At 39.9% G+C, this 22,054-nt stretch overlaps 1 protein-coding gene across 1 annotated transcript in view; it reads left to right on the top strand.

Annotated features, from left to right (window-relative positions):
• Positions 1-22,054, top strand: part of gabrg3 (gamma-aminobutyric acid type A receptor gamma3 subunit) — a 42,960-nt gene that overhangs the window by 9,106 nt on the left and 11,800 nt on the right. Inside the window, exons 3-6 of the mRNA XM_023339239.1 lie at positions 4,044-4,111; positions 13,386-13,606; positions 16,176-16,258; positions 20,797-20,934. Of these exons, the coding sequence (XP_023195007.1) occupies positions 4,044-4,111; positions 13,386-13,606; positions 16,176-16,258; positions 20,797-20,934 (510 nt within the window). The remainder of the gene's footprint in view (positions 1-4,043; positions 4,112-13,385; positions 13,607-16,175; positions 16,259-20,796; positions 20,935-22,054) is intronic.

Raw genomic sequence — 22,054 nt, 5'->3', positions numbered from 1 at the left:
GTTATTTGATTCGGGTCATTGAGGAGCCGGGTCAACAGATGATCGCCTGAGGTGGGTGATCTGTTCTGCTTTTTGAATATTTCAGAACCCTTTGGCGTTCCTTTTGCTGCTGAGCCCGGACCCGCAGAGCAGAAGCTGAGGTCTCGGTGCCAACAGTCATCGCGCCGCCGCTCCGATGGCCACCAAGAATAGGTGGCGAGTCTCCGTCGTGAAGCCGTGTCACAGGGAGTTCCTGTGAGCTAATGTGATTAATAAGTTGACTGGAAAGGGCAGCAGTAGAGACACATTCATGCAGTCGTGTAGGAAGGTAGGAAAAAAAAACACATGACAAAAACTCCAGTGTTCTTTTAGTGGATAAAGATAACAGAGTACCGCCAATAAAAGAATAACGCTGTTGTCATCCAACGGAGAAAAGTAGCAAGTAAGCAGGAGACAATTAGGACCTTTTTTTTTGCTAGCTTGGTCTATCTCAGTCTCACCGAATAAAGCTAACCTGGTAATCCGTTCTGACAAGAGTGTTTCTAATTATATTTCACCCTGAAACGGCAACCCGTCCAGCTGTGTGGTCACATGACCATCTTTATCACAAATAGCCGCGTGCCAAACAGAGACTTGCAGCCACAGTTTGTTTCCTCCTGGCTTACAGCTGTCCATTCGTCAGAGAGCCAGACTCTCCTGGTGTCAGCCTGCAGAGAGAACAGCTAATGCGTCACTGTCAGCTTCCAACATAATGACACATTAATCTTACAGAAGGTTTGGTTCCAGGATCTCCGTTTTTCTCACCTCTGGATGCTTTCTACCAAGCTACCCACTGCGGGGCAGAATACTTATTGCCTTGAGGTTCTTCCAGGAGATTTGGCTCATGCAAACTTCAAATTTGCGATTTTAGCTAATTGCAATTTCTCTTTTTAAGGCTTTCAGCTTTAGGTGCTCAAGATAATTTTTTGCAAAGGCAACACCCTGTTGTGTGCATGTGTGTGGGTGTGTGTGGGTGTGTGTGTGTGTGAGAGAGAGAGAGAGAGAGAGAGAGAGAGAGAGAGAGCAGTCACAGTCAAACAAGGTTTTAGTAATTTAAAACAATAATGCAATAACTACGAGATGTTGTTTTAAATTGTTTGACCATTTTATCTTAGTAACCTTGGTGACAACTGAGGCTAATTTTTACTAGACAACAGTCTTGATGTTTACTCTCTCAAAAATGTAAACCCTACCCTTACTTTGAGATTTCAAAAAGGCTTCCAACAACTTCAGACCATTTAAAAACTAAAAATTTTACTATCAGCAGATAGTAAAAGTGAATTCAATGAATTCTTAAAATTAAATAATATTATTCAGTTCCTCCAGGATTTTGTAATTCTTTTTGTATTTTTTTCAATATAAAGTAAAGTGTTTGTGGTAGGAATTTGGAAATGCAACTTTTTATTACTCGCTGTATAGAACATGGACTACAATCTGATATCAACTAAGGCTGAGGCAGCTGTTTAGTGCAAGTCAGAAAGTTTTTGACCATTTTTGAGAAAGATCTGCAATAAGCTCCCAGTTATTAGTGCAAAAAAGTGCAGGGATTTGTTGAGTTTGCGTGAATTTCCACAATAATTCTCAAGAAACTGGAGTGACTGATTGATATAATTTGGCAGTAAACAGATAAAAACGGCATTGATTTGATTGATTGCATAATACTTAAGCACACTTTGTGTTAAGTCTAGATTCTAGAGGGCCACATAAAAAGCTATGGCGGGCCGGATTTGGCCCACGGGCCTCAAGTTTGACACATATGTGTTAGAGTGTTTTGTGGAGCTTCAGAAGTTGAAACGACTTTATGAAAAACTTTGTAAATCTCTTCATGACTGTGAAGAAAACAGCCATTCACTGGGTCGCAGCAGCATTTGAATGGTTTCTGTCTGGGAGGGAAGCTTAGGTCAGTAGAGGAGGGGAGATGCACTGCGTTGAGAACCAGCTATCAGCCTTGATTGTCTCCAATTAATTGCTTGTCTGGGTGGCTGCTCTCCAGGGCAAAACGCATCCTGTTTCTGCAGCTGACATTATTACCTGACAGCTTACACACAACGAGTTCCCTGCCCGGAGTCTGTTTGAAGTGTCTGCTGTTGAGCATAAAACAGGAGCTCACTCAGTCGTGGTGTAGAAACATGTGAATTAAGGTAAAAGACCCCAGAATGATTCTAATGTTAGAGCTTAAAGGCGGGTGTTCTGATCTACTCTGCTTGTTCCCCGTCTGCTGAACGGTTGTGGATGGCACACAACTAAACGGCTCTCTGCATCGATTCACCTTAAGCATGCTTCGGTGTCCCAAATGTTAGGAAGAAGGTGACTGGCAGGTGGAGAAATTTTGATCCTCTGATTGGTCCAAGACACAAAGACTACAAAGAAAATTCATATAAAATGACGGGAGAGATTTTTTTCCCCCCTTTACAGATGGATGTATCAGTTTGACAAGAGTGTGGGCCCTTATGAGGTCCATCTTACCTAAAGACAGAGACGAGGGAAGCTGGAGTTAAAATGGTGAGCCAGATTGATCAAATGAAATAAGCAAGTGCCTCCTGTTCATTTGCCTCCTGAGAGTCCTTCTTGACCGCTGTGGCCTCCTGGCCCTCCACCCAAACTCTGCTGATGGCCACTATGGTTTCCTAAGCTTTGGTATTGGAGTCTACCGTCTCTGTGCCAGCTTCTTAAACTCTGTGTTCTGCTAGATGGAGATTCGGGTTGCTTTTCTGAAATCTGTGCCTGGTTGAGGTGACGTCCCCCATGTGTTTTCGTCTATTTTCTGCACGTTTTCATCACCTTATTTTGTAGGTAAATCATAAAGATTAGGATGCTGTATTTCTTTATCGTGGAAAACCTGGATCCAAATCCACAGAGCGCTTGATCCCTCCAGATTAACAACGGATCTATTTTCTGCTTCTCTTAAAACGCTCTGTGTACACCAACTCTCACTTTAGGCGGATGACCTGGTCTTGGCCACATTTTTGTCCACGTTCAGATAATCAGTGCACTGTAAGATGTTTAAAACCTTCAGCATAAACCTTAACCATCTCTGCAGCCGTAACCCTGACATGTTTTGATGTGTTTCTTGATCTTCTTGACGCTGCTCGTTCGCTGATGTTCTCTAAACCTTGGAGGCCTCGGATTTTGATCTGAAAATGAAACTGTGAAAATCATTTATTAGTTGCTTTGCACTTAATTGTGACGCAATACTTTTAGTTGGCGAGTTGACGTTTTGTAGATGTAAAGAGAAAAAAATTTATAAAAGTTCAAGGTGTATTAATACCATATGAAGTCGCAGCATCTCTCTTTAAAGAGTCTATATCACAAAAGCTTCAAGTTTAACGTCGTGTTGTTTTTGTTGTCGGTGAATATCAAGTTTTTGCTAAACATTTATGGGAAACACAATAACCTCGGTTCCACAATGCTTGGGCCTTTTCGCCTTTGTGCAAAAGCCTTTTGACTTGCTTTGCCCTTGTTTTCTTTGTGTTGTTGGTTTTTTTTTCGTGTAGAAAACTGAAATCTGCAGCGAGGATAGAAAAATGTCACCTCAATAGCATCCGTTCTTTATGTTTTGTTTTTTTTCCCCCATTGAAATACTCCTTTTAAAGACAATAAAAGAAAAAGAAAAACTAAGGCACAGCTTTGATTGCCACGGAGACGGAAACCAAAGAAAGAAGGCCAAATGAAAGTACTTGGAAAGAGAGTCGGGTCTTAATGGGATAAGGTCTAAAAAAGTGTAGCTCTGGGCTCGACTCGCTGGGGAATAATCGATGCATAATTGTCTCTTTCAAGCGAACACTGATGGAGGTGTTTCATCACAGCAGTTTGCGATGAAGACTAATGTGTGACCATTACGCCCTGAGGGCCTCTTCGCTCAGCAGCTCCTCTGTCTTCAGAGGCTCCTGAACAGCAAAGTGTCTTTAATTCAGGACCTTTTTTTTTGTCTTCACTTTGATTTATAGAAGCAGGTAGAAGGTGGAGCAACAGTGAGCAATTTGATGAGTAAAATATATGTTATTTTTCTTCTTCTTCTCCTTCAGTGAAACCAATTGTCATAGATGTGGATATATTTGTGAACAGCATCGGACCGGTGTCTTCAATCAACATGGTAAGTCCAACTTCTCTAGTAGCTTATGGCGTGCTGGAGGTTTGAGTGGAGGAACGGGTGGCTGTGGGCCGACTTTGGTCATTTATTCAAATATATTTTAGCAAAATATTTACTGCATGTAGAAGTAAAGGAAGCTTTCCATTCAATATAAGATCATCTTAATCTCCGGGAGATATTTGCAAAATACTGAATCGCAGTTATGATCCCGATGCAATACAGCTCAGCAATTGACACACAGGGTTATAGATCAGAGCAAACCAAAATTGTTTCTGTTTGCTGAATGCCACAATAATGAGAGAGAGAGAGAATAAGTCCGACATTGACTCTTGTGTCTTGAAATGTTATGATTCTTATGATCCACACCCAAATTGTGCAGGATTTTTTTTTATTTTACAAAATAAAATATGAGAAGCATGTCATGTTTTTCCTATTTCAAAACTGTTTTGTATTTCTTTGTTAATTATTGCTTTTCTTAGTGTGTCTGCTGCAAAATTGTTTTACACCAGCTGTCATTATTATTTTTGAAAAATATGGAGGTTGATTTTTGGTGATATGTGTGATTAAATTGATTCATGATGAATACTATTATATGAATCCTATTATATTTCCTATTATTCCTATTATATTTATAATAATATTTCCTAATAATAATGTCATATTTCTAATGTTCTAGTCCAGTTTGCATCCATAAATTATGACGGGCGGTGTGGTTAGGTTTAAGATTACTTAAAGTGCCTGCGTACCTAAAACATATTCAGTAGCACTACATAGAGCGGCCTTTTAATTTGAGCCCCATTTCGAGCTGCTTTGTTGCAGATGAATTCACTTACAGTAATCTCCGTTGTCATTCCTGCACTGTTTTTAATTGCAATGCGCCATATAATTCGGGGTGTCATGACTCCGTGGGCCAACAGATGGTGATTCGCTCCTTTCTGCACAGATTCACTACAAGTTGAAGTAGATGATTTTCACATTCGAAGGGCTTTCAATAAGAGACTTATTATGTTCATCTATGAGGAAAAATCCCAAATGAAATGAGAATTGTAATGGTTATTAGAAAATGTTATTGGTCTGTTTGAAGTGCTTTGGAGGGGTACAGTTAAAGAGACAAGTGCAGCAACTTTTCATAATAAATTACTGCCGTCCGTCTGTCTGTCCGTCCTCCAGTCATTATGTATGTTCAGCTCGGTGTCAGGCTCTCTTGTTTGCCCCAGATTTCTAGTCAGATGTCCTTGCACTTCCTGTATCCTCACTTCCTTTATTTCTTATTTTTGGTATGTTTTTAGAATTCATTTTGCTTTAAAGGGGCAGTATCGTGTCAAATTGACTTTTTTGAGCTATATGTTATAATGTTATTCCCTTATCTATTACATACCTGGAGTTTTGCTTTGATTTTTTTTTTCATACTTGCTTGAGAAATCCTTTAATCTCCCATGGCAACCATTCAGACGCCCGAGTGGACCTAGCCCCTCTTTCGAGGCACAGCTCCTCCTCAGAGCTGCAGTTTTTAAGGTTCCTCCTCACAGAGCTGCCCTCCACGGCGACTCCCCCACCCAGCTCCTCCAGACTAGCCAGCAGCAATTAGCAAACACCTGGTAGAACAGCACCTCTCAGTGCAACGATGGTGAAAAAGGTGTTAAAGAGGAGCGATGTTGTGATGACTTCCTGAAGTCGGAGTTTCAGAAAGAGCAGGAGTTTCTTAAAGAGACAGATGCCCAATTTCAAGACGTTAAATTGCATTTCTTTTAAGTCATATTTGATATATAGCATTTTTATAGCAACTAGCAAGGTAACATAGTTACTCTATTGTGCTATAAAATGGCACCATGTGCCTAGAACACACATGGTACTTTCCCTTTAACAGATTTCTCTCAGGTCAGCTCTTCTTGCTTGCTGCTTGTGTCCTGCCCTCCTCGTTGTATTTGGATCCTCTTCGTATCCAAAATTAAGACACGACGTAACACCCTTCTACACAGTGGGACTTTCTCCAAGTTGTCTGTAAAGTAGCTGAGTAGGATGTTTCTTGGTTCTGCGGAGCAAAAGCTGGAGCTCATAAATTGCCTGTCAGAGGGAAGCAAGCGTCATGTCCCCACTGTTAGCTGTAAAACTGTAAACAGTAATTAAAGCACCACAACTTCATAACATAGGGGAAATACACAGAGAGCCTCTTGTTTCATTTTGCAAGAACGTGGTTTCTAATCTCACTTATAATTTTCTATAAATACTCGACGTTCTGTACATCCACACTGTTGCATTTAGTGTCGGCAAATTTTTGCACATCTTCATATCAAAACCTGTATGAGTGGTTGATAAAGGCGTATCTGTGTTTAGAGCTAGCACCACAGCCACAATCCTACATGTATTCTAAAGAGATTTTATGTGACACACCATCAATAGGTCTTGTATAATTGTGAAGTTGAAGGAAAATGATTCAGGGTTAGAATTATTTTGTTTCATAAATAAATATCTGGACATGTCACCAACAGCTTTCTTCTCGCCACACTATTGACTGACTCTCTGATCTTTCCCTGTTGAAGAAGTTGTCTTCTCTTTGACAATTATTTTACGAGGATTCATTCAGTAAACTCAAGCTTATTTGTGTTGCATCTTTCAGCAACAAGGCAGTTCAAAGCGCTTTACATCATAAAAAACATCACACAGTTATGAATTATCAAGGTATTTCCTAGAAAACTTGCTAAGCCTGGTGGTTGGGCGTTAGGGTAGTCAGTCATCCAGCGCCCCGTCGTGTTTTTGACTTAAAAAATGTTTAAAATTGACAAGCAATTTGAAAATATCACTTGATAATTATGTATTATTGAAAGATTGGAAGATCAATACCTGAACACCAACTACAAAGTCTTAAAAATGCAAACATTTAAAAAGACTTAAATAAATAAGTAATCCTTAGCCTGGTGGGGGCACAAATAAAGCCTGGTGGCCCACCAGGCTGAAGATACACTGGGGGAAACCCTGAATTATGAAACAAACAATAGACACCACGTTTTGTCAAATGCCATCATCAAAATCTTCAAGCAAACATAGATCAAATATGTTGGTCAATGTTCCAACATATTCATCAAAGGCATCTCTAATCTGGCTTTTCTTAAGGGAACTCTGTGTTTCATCAGTTTTGCAGTTTTCTGGAAGTTTGTTCCAGATTTGCTGTGCAAAGAAGCTAAATGCTACATCTGAAGTAAAGTTGAGCAGGTTTAGAGTTCTTACAGGGTGGGGATTTGTCTTGCTTCCTGTTTTAACTCGGCTAAAGCAGGATGTTTGTTCTGTTTTTATTTCTCTTTCAGATGTGAATCATCATATCACTAAGCTACAGTTAGGCTACAAACAAATGAGGTCTCACCAAACATTTGACCTCTGTGAGTTCATCCTCCACAATTCTACCTTTTTCTTCCGGTTTTCAGTCTTCAATCATTTTAAAACCGAAACGTGTTTCTAAGCACTTCCACCCTTTGCAAAACTTGAGTGCCCCGATCCGTCGGTCCCACCATGTGAATCACAAAGTTTCCTCTCTCATCCTCTCTTACATTCTAACCTTTTGGGGCTCAAGGAGAGATTTGGATTCAGCAAAAGGAGCATGACAAGATTTCCCAAAGGACGGCACAAATACGGTGTACACTGTGTCCCCACATCTCCCTGCATAATCAGTGTGGCAGCTCACTGCGGAGGAGATGTACGCTCTGCCCCACTTACAGTACAGAACCTGGTGCAGGGCAAAGAGCTCCATGTAAAAAAAAAAAACAAAACAAAGAAAAAACCCAAAACGATTTAATAGTGTAGATTTTACATTAAATTTGATTTTTTTTTAAATAATTCCTTTGTTAGATTTTTTTGTTTATTTTTCAGAATGTGAAATTTCTCTATTTATTGTCTACAAAACAATTTGAAAAAGCTACAACTAAACCAACAGAAGATTATCGGTGGTGCGCAACTCACTCAGCTCCTTCAGACTAGCCAGCAGCAATTAGCAAAACACCTGGAGGAACTACTTCTCGGTCCAAAGCTCCTGAGAACGTTTGTAAACAGCATAATGGAAGGCGGAGTGTCAGAGCAGGAGCTTCTTAAAGAGACAGAGGCCCAAATTCAAGGCATTAAATTGGGAAGTCAAATTTCTTTTAAGTCAGATTTGATATATAATAATTTTTATATCAACCGAAGGTAACAAAGTTAGTGGGTTGTGCTCTAACATGGCATTATGTGGCTGGAAAACACACAATACTGTCCATTTATGTCATAAAGTGGGAGGTTGTGATTAGGATGAAACGCGGGTATAGTGAGAGGATGTGCTTGAGTATTTTTTATTTTTAAATCTGAAATGTCCTTAATGAGGAGTTACTTGTATTAGTGGACTAGTCTGTCAACAGATTCCATGTCTGCTTGCTTGTCTCATAAACCCTGAGTTTCCCAGCTCCCCCCCAGCAGCAGCATCGTCCTCCATCTGGACGGTCTTCCCCCCAGACTGCTCCGCAACTGGACTGTATCTTCCAGCCATCATTTCTTTTTATTTATTTTTTATCCATCTTCTGCTCGATTTAAGCAACGGATAAAACTGTTGCAGAAAAATTATTCTTACATCAAAGTCGACATTAAGCCATGAGCAGCAGCTTTTCTCTCATGATTGATACTCCCATATGGCCACATGATTCCAGCTGTAATGGCAGATATACTGTATGTCCCCATTAGCCTAAATCTTCTGACTGTGACTCCACTTAGCAGTCAGGCTGACAGGAGGAAATGATAGATTTAGATACTTTACCTTAGCTACGTTATTTTTATAAGCTAAGTCAGTAGAGAGTCAACAGAAAACTAGGGCAGCGAAAGAGGAAGCAACAGATTGGGTTTTAACGTACTGTCTCTATAGGGTGTTATGTATGCGATTAAACACCCAAACTTTTTATATCAACACAAAACTCTGATTTGTAGTTTTTGTTAAGCTTTAGAGGAGATTAAAAAATGATAATAAAGGCTTCTTTAAAAATCGTGAATGTCAATAGAGAGCATTGTTGCAACACGGGTGGCCATTTTAACTTAATTTGATTTGAGCGATTGATTGATCTTAACGTTGCTACATGCTAATTTCTTGAACAACAAATTCGCCAACACATTTGGATGAGAGGAGTCGATGTGGTAAAGCTTCCTTGATGTCGGCTGTTTGAGAAATAAATGTAACTGCAGCGAGATTAGACTGAAAATGCGCTCCAACCTAGAACTTGTTGAAGAACAACAAAAAATCTTCAGCAGGTCAAATCAGACTGAGAGCGGTTACTTTGACCGTCCAATTCAATAAAACAGGAGTTGGCTCAGATATTACCCACTTTTTATACCTGCTTACTGTTTGTAACATGTCATGACAAGAAAACTGAAAAAATAGGATAATCTCTTGACGTCTGCTGTCTGCATAGAACGCATAATGTTGTTTTCAACCTGTGAAGTACCAGGATGAAGTACGTTTTTCCGTAGCCGATTTAGTTTTTGCTTTTTTTTTTGCTTTTCTTGTCGCACCTGAATGTTTCAAATCACTAAGCAAATTTTCACATTGAATAGAGTAAATACAAAAAAGCTGTTTATTTTATATATGTAATTATTATTACATTTATTCAGGGGGAGAAAAATCTATCCAAGTATCCCTGTGTTAAAATGTAATGACCCCGCAAACCTATAACTACTTTTGTCACCCTTAGAACAGCGACTGTCATCAATAGCAGTCAATGAGTCTTTTATATTGTACATGGTACACTTATTTGCATAATTGGTTCTTTCCAGCCTCATTAGAGAGTTTTTATCCAAACAGCTCAGGATTATGCTCTTGCTGTAAAACACCTTGATGATCTTGGGAGTCATCAGGATGTTTTATAGTTTTAAACGTGAGACAAGATGTTGAGTCCTGATTGATCACTAGTGAGGGGTTTTCCTTACGATTCTCCCATTGATGCCATTTTTGCCCATTCTCTCTTTCTGATTATTGAATCATGAAGTCTGACTTTGAGCTAAGTGAGCCCTGCTGTGCTTTAGATGATGGGGTTTTTTTTGTTGTGGCCCCCTGGTTGAGTCGTTGATGTGCTCTAGAAGTATTTCTGGTAGATCAGTCACTCCTGGGAGGCTCTACGCTGCTCCATGTTTTCTCTAGTCGCAGATAACGGCTCTCACTGTGGAGTCCCAAAGCTTTAGAAGTGGTTTTGTAATCTGTTTAAGACTGGCAGATGTAAATGACTTCAGTGCCCATGTCCACTTGAATGTCTTTTAATCATTTTGAGATATTTTAGCCTACTTCGTGTTGTCCCACTGGTTCTATTTAAGATTTTCTGACTTCAAAGGTGTGAAAGTAATTAGGGCTGGTGCTCTACTGGTGGAATTTAATCACCAGTAAAACTTGATTAATCACATTTATTACATAATTTGTTAAAGAGGGTGTTTCGCATATTGGGTCAATTTGGTTTTAGTAGCTTTTCCCCCCTGAATAAGTGGCAGTGATCATTTAAAATTTCTGGGTGTCTGATATTAAAATTTGTTTGATCTGAGACTTTTAAGTGTGTTTAATGTTTAACAATAGCTTTGTTTTTTAATTAAATCAAAAATAGTTACAATAACAACCCAATGCTCCAAATCACATCCAACTTTTGTGCTACATGAAACCAATACCAGAAAATTACTAATGTTTTCTAAAACATTACTAATGTAACACATTGTCCCAGTGCTTAAAATACACAGATATAGTTTTCTTGCTTCCCGTGTGTTAGCCACTGTTGGTGTAGTTTGGCGTTGTGACCAACTTACTTACAAACACTAGCCTGATGCTGCACAAATCCTCACACTTGCTTGAATTTTGGTTAGGCTAATCTTTAAATGTATTCCATTTTGAAGTGTGTCTGAGAACGAGTTTAACAAAAACATGCTAGTGGATTTACAGTGTCGGATTATTTGCAGCTCAGATGTGTGAAATGTAGGAATCCATGGCTATTGTGTAGGAGGAAATGTAAAACTCTACATCCCACATTTCCTGTTTTGACCAGTTTAGGTCATCCATGTCTCTGTTATTTGGGTCAAATAGTTCCTTTTTTTTCTTTACTGTGGCGTTTGTTAGCATAAATCAGAGTCATTTTCTTTAAATCATGTGTCCTTTTATAACCCACAGCAGGATCTTTGGTTTAGCAGAACCTCTACATCAGCAGACTTTACAGAAACATTCTCCATAATAATTGAAAGTGAACAGTTGAAGTTATTTACAGCAATGAATCCTATTCAGACTAGAAGCAGCACAAGGAAGGGCAGTGAAGGATCATAATGCCTCATTATAATGAAAACACCTTCTAATGTGAAATTAATTAAGCACCTTTGCAAAAAAAAAAAAAAGTCTTAGATAAGATTTACTTGTCAGAGTCGATACAGTCACCTCAAATTATTTTTAAATGAGTTTTAAACTCATTTAAAACTACAACCATAAAATTCTTACTCCCCCCCCTTAAGTGCGAAACAATTAAAGGTCATGACCCGCAGGCCGGGCTCTGTGAATGTAGACTTTATTCTAATTGGTGAGCCATTCCAGCCACTGTGCAGAATGAGCATAAGGTCAAAACATTTCAGGCAGTGGCAGCTGACTTCAAATGCGTGGGTGGGAAGGAGAGGGGAAGATATCATTATTTTAATTACGCTGTACATCCTTCTGTGGATTGTTGCCAGAAATGACCCAAGCGACTCGACCGTTGCTAAGGCTGCGTTGGGTGTTTTTCTGCCGCGGCTAGCAGCTGCTCCACTTAGCTCCACTTAGCCCAGTAATACACCATGACCTGCAGGACTCCCAGCCATGTTGCTGAATCCCAATGAAATCGGGTTCAAAGTTATGAGAATACAGGTGAATGCACAAATGTATATTTACTAGGGATGCAACAATGCAGCAAGCTAAGAATATCTGCTCAGTGTAGAGTGATCAAAGTCATGCTTCCTCATCATTTTTATAGATTCTATTCATAAGACAAGGAAAAAGTAATTTATGAAGTTTTTTTAAGTGGTCACATGCCTCAAAAGGAATGAAAAAGTGTTTTGTTTTAGGCTGAAAGCTACGGAGTAGATGCAAATTTTTGTATAATTAGCAGCTGGCAGCCAGCGGCTAGCGAGTTACGGTATTCTAGCCGTGTTTACAACTTGTTTCTATCTTTTTTTATCTCTTCTTCACCTTGTTTTTTTATTTAAGAAAAAATAATGAATGATTACCTTAAAAAAACCCTTATGAGAGTGAAGCCTGGTGATGGCAGACACTCTTTCTTGGGGATGGGGAAGTTGGTGAAAGTCGATATGAAGATGGATGGAACTAAATACTATCCTGGATGAAAACTTGATGGACGCTGCAAAACACTTGGGCAGAGATTTATTTAATTTATTTTTTTAATCTAGCAGAACAAAGGGCATACAGCCGGAGCTACAATGGAGTCGGTCAGAATCTAACATATTCATATGTTGGCACAAAAAATGTGCATTCACGGGGTTGCTCCATCCAATCTGACTGAGTCTGAAAAAAAAAAAAACAGGCAACATTTTCTTGTCTCCAGCTGAACAAAGTCAGCAAAGATTTACCTGGAAGGCCTTACAGTGAAATTGCATTTCCAGAAACGTTTAACTCTGGGGTCTGGATACAAACACCATACTTCTCAAATTACTTATTGTTTTCTTATCTACTATTTTGTGTTGGTCTGTCAAATACAAATCCAGCAAAGTACATTGAAGTTTGTTGTTGTAAAAAAAACAAAAACAAAGTTCAAGAGTTATGAATATCGTTGCGAGGCTCTGGGTAGCATCAATCATCATCCATCTGATGCACTATTCTTACAATCTCCTAGGATAACAGGCAAATCTAGCACGAATGATTAATTGTGGCGTGTTTCTCACATTTTACTTTCTTTTTTGTTCAGTCTTTTATCATTTCTGACAGCAAAAAACAAAAAGACAAAAGAAAACAAACAAACAACAAAAAAATCAGGGACCGAAAAGATCCCTAGATCTAGAGAGGCCACACTTAGCATAGAAACAAATGAGTAGACAGAAAGAGCAACCAACAAGGAAAATGATGAACACTTCAACCAGTCAAACCTGTCGAAACCTGCGATTGATGGATCACACAGAGAAATATTTCTCAAACACACAATGTTGTAATTGGAAGATATCTTGTGTTCTCTGTCACCAAGACAAAGCATTTAAGAAGCTATTCAATGAAAGAATAGATTTTTATGTACTCCTTTCCTCTTCCTCTTCTTTTTTTTTTTTTTGACAGGAGTACCAAATTGACATCATCTTCGCCCAGACGTGGACAGACAGCCGCCTCAGATATAACAGCACAATGAAAATACTGACCTTGAACAGCAACATGGTTGGACTCATTTGGCTGCCGGACACCATCTTCAGAAACTCCAAGACCGCAGACTCCCATTGGATCACAATGCCGAACCAGCTGCTCAGGATATGGAACGACGGAAAAATACTTTACACCTTAAGGTAATGACGCTGGTCCGGCCGAAAAAGATAATAAAATATCGCTGTGTTATACGGAAAGAAAATGATTGTTGAAATCAAACTCTTGAGTCTGAAACTGAACTTTAGTGCTTAGAATGCATTTCTTGAACATTTAATAATTGATTGCAATTTTTGTTGAGACGGACGGACAGATTCGGACTGACGAGTGATTCAAGCACCTTTGGAAGCAGGTAAAGCTTTGAGTCGTGTGGGGAAAGCTTGACACAGGTCTGTTTCGATGCTCAAGCCGTTCTTTATGTCAAATCGTCAGATGGGACTGAAAGCATCTGAGCTGCCGTCCTCAGACATCATCAGGTGACACTTTAATGGATTTCAGTCTCGGCATTTGACGAGCTGCGTAAGGAAATGTTCTGTTGTTGACTTGGCTGCTTACCTCGTAGTTTTCCTCAAGATAAACCTCCGCTGTCAGAATGAGGAAGACTTTCTGCGAGGAAATATTTGCTCCTGGTTGTTTTTTTTTCTCTGTTGAAAACTTTGGTGTTGAAAGATTCGATCGCATGGCTAACTCCAGACAAGTCAAGAGGGGGAGAAAGTGGTTTCTGCACCAGGCCTGAATATGTGTTTACTACAAACATGCTTGATAGTTTGTGGTTGACATGGGTTTTGTTTTTTCCAACATTATATCTTATCTCTACAAGTAACATCTAAACATGAGATTTTAAAGCTATTTTCCATTGCTGGAAAATAGCTTTAAAATAGCAGGTGCGTGAAGGTGGGGAGACCTTCTCTCCAGAAAGCTAACTGTTAGCAATCATGTTAGCATTACATGGACTTTCTCTTGGCTGATGATCACCAAGTTCAAATTTCTGCTCAGAGATGAAGGCTTATATATATTTGTAAATATATTTGCCCATTTATGCATAACAACTGGAACTTTCAATATCTGGCAAGTTATTTTCGTAATTTACAGTCTATTAAAAGAGTGACCATCAGATTAATTTCACTTCCTGCTGCGGCGGGAGGGAATTTACCGTAATAACCCGATATCGGCTGGAAACCCTTTCAGAAACTGTTGGAATTTTTCAGACAGCGCAACGTGTGGCAGAATTGTGGCACTGCAAATTTGGCTGCGTCGTCGGCGCTCCTTTCGGTCAGTTTTGCAGTTTTCTGGAAGTTTGTTCCAGATCTGTGGTGTGTAGAAGCTGAATGCTGCTTCTCCATGTTTGGCTCTGGTTCTGTGGATGCAGAACCGTAACCAGAAGACCTGAGAGGTCTGGAACGTCGATGCAACACCAGCAGATCATTTATTGTCATTTACGTATTTTGATGCTAACTGAATCCATCTTCAGCCTGATTGATCGGAGAACACATTTTACACATTTATTTTTTGGAAGGAAGGATTTTACTAACATACCAGGATGCTTCTCTGATGTTTTCACTGACACGTTGTACGGTTGACAAATGACAAGTTATTGTTGCTAAGTTTGCATAAAACTGTAGACGTGAGACCAGAGATGTTGTCCGACTGGGAGACGGTGGCAATGACAATAGGCAGAACTGTGATTTAACTACGTGGAGGCTGCAGATTTCAGGATGTTCAGGTTCTCTTTGGGAGCGATGTGGATGTAACGGATAAGATCAGGGAACGAGTTCATCAGAGGGACAGCTCATGTCCAATGTTTTGGAGACAAAATCATAGAGGCCAGAGTGAGACGGTTTGGGCATGTTCAGAAGACGGCCTGTGACTATAGCAGTAGAAGGATGCTGAGGTTGGAGCCAAGAGGAAGACCAGAGAGGGGATTTACGGATGTAGTGAAAGACAGGATAAAGGTAGGTGGTGTGAGGGTAAAGGATGCAGACAATGGGACTAAATGGAGACGGATGATCCGCTGTGGCGACCCGCGAAAGGAAAAGTAGAAACAAAAGTAGAAGAAGAAACTTATTTTAAACAACTCCTACCTCCTCTCTTCACTCCTATGTGTCTTTCCATAGACATTACATTTGCTGCTTTTATCCTGCATCCTTTCTAACAAAGTGGAGAACGCCACATCAGGGACACACACCTCATGCTTGAGAATCTACTTACTTCCTTTCATGCTGTCCTGCCTGATTCTGGTTCTGTTTGATGTGAGAGAGGAGACAGGCTGCTATCATGATCATAAGGAGGTCCAGACGATCCGGACTAAGTGCAGCCTCACTTGATTTAGAGAAATCTGATCTTCTGATTAAATTGGTTACATTAGCATGACATTATCAGTTCATTTCCATTAATATTTCTCATCCAAAAAAAAGGTTTTAGGAGAAAAAAAATTGTTTTCTATAAGAGTGCATTAATGAAATGTCACAAACTTGGATTTCTGTAAAGTGAATAATAACCACTGATAAGGCTAAGTAGTAAATGTGAATTGAACATTGCGTCTTCATTGTGTAAAATTCTCCATCCTCTTTTCTGTCCTGATGGAGTCTCTCCTCCTGCTCATCACTTATTGATCCTCAGGAAACCGATCCAGACATTATTCATGCTATTATTGAGAAAAGTCTCTTATGAACTGAGGTTCTGTTTTTCCTGTTTTTTTGCTTTTTTTTTCAGGTTAACTATAAATGCTGAGTGCCAGCTGCAGCTACACAACTTTCCAATGGACGAACACTCGTGCCCGCTCATCTTCTCCAGCTGTGAGTACACCACCTCGTTAGGCGACGCTTCAATAAATCCTTACTGTCTTAATGTTTACTTACAGCTGCAAGGACTCAATGCGCTTTAAAACCAATCTGTGTTTTATACGGACTGCATGTCAATACCCAGATTGCTTAAATAATAATGGCTTTAATCGGTTTCTGCCAAGTGATTTTTTTTTTAAGGGGGGGGGGGGGGGGGGGGGTTGTTGCCTAAATCATCTTTGAACAAGAAAGACGCGGTGACTTCTTTTTTGTTTTGCCAAAATCAGTTTTGGCAAAAAAAAAAATTACTTCATCCATTATTTTAGTGAGGTGACAATATTCTTTTTAAACTTTGATATTTTGCTATTTTAAACAAAATATCACTATACTTGATATGACTTTTTGTATGACAAAAGGCTGCAGAAACTGTGGATGTGTTGTGTCTGTACAAAATAACACGCTTTTGTAGAAATTGTCCCCACTTCTTCAGCAGTATTATGTGAAATCAACTTTTTTGAGCTTTACATCATGTTATGATGTCATTCCCTCATCAAAAACACACCAGGCGTGTTGCCTTGATTATTTCATGCATGTTTGAGTAATCTACCCTGGCAACCATTCAGCTGTACAAAATGCCTGGTGGAACCTACTGCCGCTTTCAAGACGAAACTCAACCTCGGAGCTGCTGTTTCCCATCTATTGAGCTTTTGCCTCACTCAGCTCCTTCAGACTAGCCAGCAGCAATTAGCAAACACCTGGTGAAACTGAGCATCTGCGGAGCTCATTATAGGAGCTACTGGGTAATAAACTACACTGGTAATAAACATTATTAAAGGGTTAACAGAGGAGGCATGTCGTGATGACTTCGTGAAGGCGGAGTTTCAGAAAGAGCGGGAGTTTTTAAAGAGACAGAGGCCCAATTTCAAGCCATTAAATTGCAATGTCAATTTTCTTTTAAGTTATATTCAATATATATAGCATTTTTGTAACCACTGAAAACAACAGTTACTTGATTTTCCTATAAATTGGCCCTGTGTGCCTGGAAAAGACATAATACCGCCCCTTTAAATCTTCCAGAGATGCTTTCACCCACCTGGCAGAAAAAGATGGATCACTGTGCTGCCAGCCACTATGGAGATCCACACGCTGCGCTCAGCGACTACTGTTCATTTGTCAAAAGCAGCACAGGAGATGCTTTATCTGCAAGCCGTAACTGGGAGACTTTATGAATGCTCGGATAACATATATAGCATTTATTCATCTATAACCTTAAAGGAAATGTGTATTTAACTAAACACAAAGTGGATTTAGATTCAGTTTAACTGAGTTATATCAGTACCTGCTGCAGTGTGTTCAGCATTTGTGAAGAGTATTTAGAACGGCTCTCCCAGTTAAAAGCTACAGGAGTATAAATGCCGTTGCTCTGGCAGCACTTTTAGAGTTAATGATTTTTAAAATCTGTTATTTTTTGGGAAGTAGAGCAATAATACAACAAACAACTTTAACGGTTTTTAAAAACAGGATTGAATTGGAGGTTTGAGTTTATTTTATTTTATGTATGCATCATTTGGGCCAGATGTGCATATATAAATATAATATATGGCATTTACTTTTTTTCACTCCTATAATCAGAATTGGTAGTGTTCATCTCATTTGGCTGCCTCCCTGAGTTCGTAATGAATAAAGCAGGACTACATTAAAATTCTGGAATTGCCTTTTCAACCCCTTTTTCAAACTGTATGGGTCATGATGAAAAGCCCAATCTGTGGCAGGAAACCAACCAATTTGAAACGAACCTTTTTGGACACAAGGGCCTGTAAAATATCAGCCAGGATTATGCCTGGATCTTGTTGATGGCTGCAAAAAGTAGTTTAGCTGCAGCTCAGTGAGGAACAATCATTCAAATATTGGGTTATGTTAAGCCCGCATGTTTAATTTTGACCCACTTCAGACCATCTACAATGTATTCAAAGTTATTTGCTAAATTCTGTTTAGCAAACAACTAAATAATAAGATTTTAATTCTTTTTTCTTACAAGAGTACAAAATGTAATCCAAAAAAATTTGTCTTCAGTATTTGTGGGTTTTTTTATATCACCTACTACGTGGATAATTAAATATCCACATTTAAATGTGTCTTAAAAACACAGACTTTGATGCGGTGTCCTTACTTTCCGGCGGCTCTGTGATGGTGAATCATTCTCCATCCGCCGCTGACGCCTCCTGTGACACGATTGGTTACTTCCTGTGTCTTGTTGCTCAGCTTCTTAAAGGCTGTCCCGTCCATCTGACGGCGATCTCAGCGCCGCTTTGAAGAAAGGAGCGCGGGGCTGAAAATGAGGCGTGAGGCGTGGATGATGTGTCATCTTGTGGCACCGGGGAGCCATTCGGTGTGATTGCGCCCCATGCAGCCTGTTAGGGCTTAAAACCTGCCTGCTGGACTGCCTGGTCTGTGGAAACATCCCGCTGAGATCCATTAGACGCATTTCCTTACCCAAAGATCAGTCCACATGTTTCCATGGCGATGCCTCTCTTCTCATTTGGGAAAAAAAAGTTGTATTTATTTTCGGAGCCGCCGTACCTGTTGGGCTCTGGAGCGATCAGAACGCCACACAGATACTTCGTGTTAATGCGGAGAGACAAACGAGACGAAGACGTGTTTAAAAATCACTTCTAAAGCAAAGGCTACTCGAAGTAGGGATACTATAAAAGCTACTTTAATCCAGGTTTTATAAATTGATACCTAATCTCAACTAATTCTTTACTATTAGAAATAAATGGTTTACAGATGCCTCAGTTGTGTATTTTTGACAGATATTTAAAGGGATAAAACTCTTGAATTGAGCTTGAAATTGACTTTTAACTGTCAAAGCTGATAAATGTCAGTGACTTTGTTTCCCATCAGTTCTTGAGTTTCTTTAGATCGGTGAATTATTTCCGGTCTTTTCGTTTGCTCGGTGCTGCCACGCTGTATTTCAGTGGTTCTTTGAAATGTCGCTATTGTCCCGTATTTTCTCCAATTACAGATGACTCTCTGCGTGTTGAGCCACGGTATGAATATGTAATGCATGTTGATCTTTTTATTTGATTTATTTTTTAACATGAGATCATTTTGATCCAGTGTAACCTCACTGTAATGGTGCGTTCACACCAAAACGCGTCCGACGCTTCAAGTTCGACAGGTGTGCACTTTGAATGCAGAAGCTTGACCCTTTTTGTCCACACCTAGTGTTTTGCGCGTCTGGTTTACGTTCAAAGTCCATGCGGAGGCGGCGCGTCAGCTCTAGCCGTTGTTTTCCGCTGGACGCTCTTGACGCTTCAAACGCTCCAAACAGTCCAAATCTCCCCGCGCTAGACGCTCGACACGTGCCGCAAAGGCCCTCGACGCGCCTAAACACAGACTGAACGTAAACCGGACGCTCAGAACGCGTTTGGTGTGAACGCACCACAAGCCCTGGTTTCAGCTAAAGGATCCAGCTGAACTCTGTGACAAATGAATTGGATCCAGTATAATTGTTGGCAGATTAAAACTGATTAAGAATCAATCTGGGTATTCAAAGTGTTCATTTTTGCACATTTTATCAAACCAGCTCTTTCATTTTTTTTTTTCGATTTCTTCCCTCTTCTTTGTTGTTGTTTTTGTTCAGTTTAAGATATACAGTATATATCCTGCATTACTGGAGGGAAAAAGTTTGAAATAATATATATAGGTGAACATTTCATCTTTCTTAATAGCCTGTAATTTTAGCAGGTCTGTATGCACCTTTGAGTGCTAGTGTAGAGTAGAGTGTGTGTTTTCTGTGTTTGACCCAGTTTGAGGAGAACGAGTCGCCGTCTGAAGAGACTGTGATCGTCTTGTCAACTCTCTTTGATTCCAGAGAGGTTCAATCAAACGAGACGAGACGTGTGAATGTGACGTTTGGTCCTGATGATTATATGTCGTCTGAAATGTTTTCACTTATAAATCAGGAGCATTCTCATGAACTGATCATTATCATCTGCTGAATATCCAAATCAATCACGCAGTGAGGGTAGCGACGAAGTTGGGCTTGATTTAATGAAATGGGTAGCGTTAAGTGGGGATTAGTTGGTGAATTATGATGGACTAGAGGAATATTTTCCCAACAATTCACATTGTTTATTTAAAATTGATTACGTTAAATCACTATCAAGCAGGATTTTAATCCAATCAGTGTTTCTACTGGAGACGATAATGTCTCCTGTTGGAGTTTGGCAAAGAAACCCCAACATTAACCTGCAATGACCGATTGTAAAAACCCTCCCGAGGCTCGGTTTGCGTTGTGCGAAGTTTGAGTCCCACAACAAGACCGACTGGCCACATCACTGAGCCAAAGCTTTCATTTAACTCACGTTTCTTCTCCTTTTTGTCTTCATTCCAGGCTGGGCTTTTCTTTAAGCCAGCCTCCACCTCAAGACAAATGCAGCTCTGGGTGACCCAAGTTCTGTCTGTGTGTGTGTGGGTGTGTTTGCGGGGGATCGATCATTAGGATGTGCCATGTAGCGCCAGGGGTCACGCTCTCTGTGTAATTCCAGACGGATACTCGCAAGACGAGATGATTTACAAGTGGAGGAAGAACTCGGTGGAGGCGGCCGACCAGAAGTCCTGGCGTCTGTACCAGTTCAACTTCATGGGCCTCAGAAACACAACGGACGTCATAAAGACGACGGCGGGTAAAGTCTGACGCGTACGACCCGGAGACGTTTTTGCCGATCAGTGTGGACACGCATGAGACGGTCCCATCTGAACACCAAAACGCTCCTTCAAGTTGTAAAGATTTGTGAGCAGAACCATAAATGGGTCCATGTAAGGCAAAAAATATGAAGGAGATAAGATTAGCATGGATGGTTCACTTTCAGAACTGTATGTCAAATAAAAATAAAAAGAGCTTAATTTTAAAATTTTGCACAATATTCACATTTGTAACAAAAACAAAACTATTGGTGACTTAGGAACTGCATAAAAAAGTGTCGGACTATAAAGCCTTTCTGTTGCCGCTGTATTTCTCGTCTTGGTTTTGAAGAGACGAGAATAAAACAAGTTTGAACGTAGTGATGAAAATCTAACGCTGCAGATAATTCAGTAGACTTCCATTCATGTGTAAACGCTTTAAAGTGAACTAAATTCGAAAGAGGAATTCACATCGCCGCATCAAGTTCTATTTTTGTCTGACCCCAAAGGACATGAATCATGATGTGCTTTTAGTTATTGTTTGATTTTCATTCGCTACTTTTCCATTGTAGAGTATTGCTTATGTTGTTGACAAAAAGACAAAGTAGGAAAAATATGTAGATAAGATTTGAGAAGAAATAACAGACAAGACGAAGCGCCAACATATGAAAATAAGACTTTAGCAAAGATACAGTAATGAGTTTTTTTAAACATGCTAAGACAGAGCCATCGATTACTAGACATAATTCTGTGTTCAGACTATCTAAAATTTCCTCTCATCTTATTTTCACACAAATCTTAAAAAGTTGTGAATGTTTTCTTTCCCTCTGAATCCATTTCTTGACAGCTTAAAGGTTTCCGCTGGACGCTCTTGACGCTTCAAACGCTCCAAACAGTCCAAATCTCACCGCGCTAGATGCTCGACACGCGCCGCAGGTTACTGTCTGTGTTTTGGTTTCCGAGCAGAAAAGAAAAAAATCTGAAAAGGTTGCGGATAGTGGAGGCACCGGACACAATCCGTCACACGTCCTTGATCCCCAAAAAAACATTCATATTTAGAACAGGAGCGCATAATTAGTAACATGCATGAAAATTCCCTTTTGTTTCCTCTTGCTCAGCTTA

The sequence above is a fragment of the Xiphophorus maculatus genome, chromosome 9, assembly GCF_002775205.1.
Source record: "Xiphophorus maculatus strain JP 163 A chromosome 9, X_maculatus-5.0-male, whole genome shotgun sequence".
NCBI classification, from domain to species: Eukaryota; Metazoa; Chordata; class Actinopteri; order Cyprinodontiformes; family Poeciliidae; genus Xiphophorus; species Xiphophorus maculatus.
This window is presented reverse-complemented; position numbering and strand designations above follow the sequence as displayed.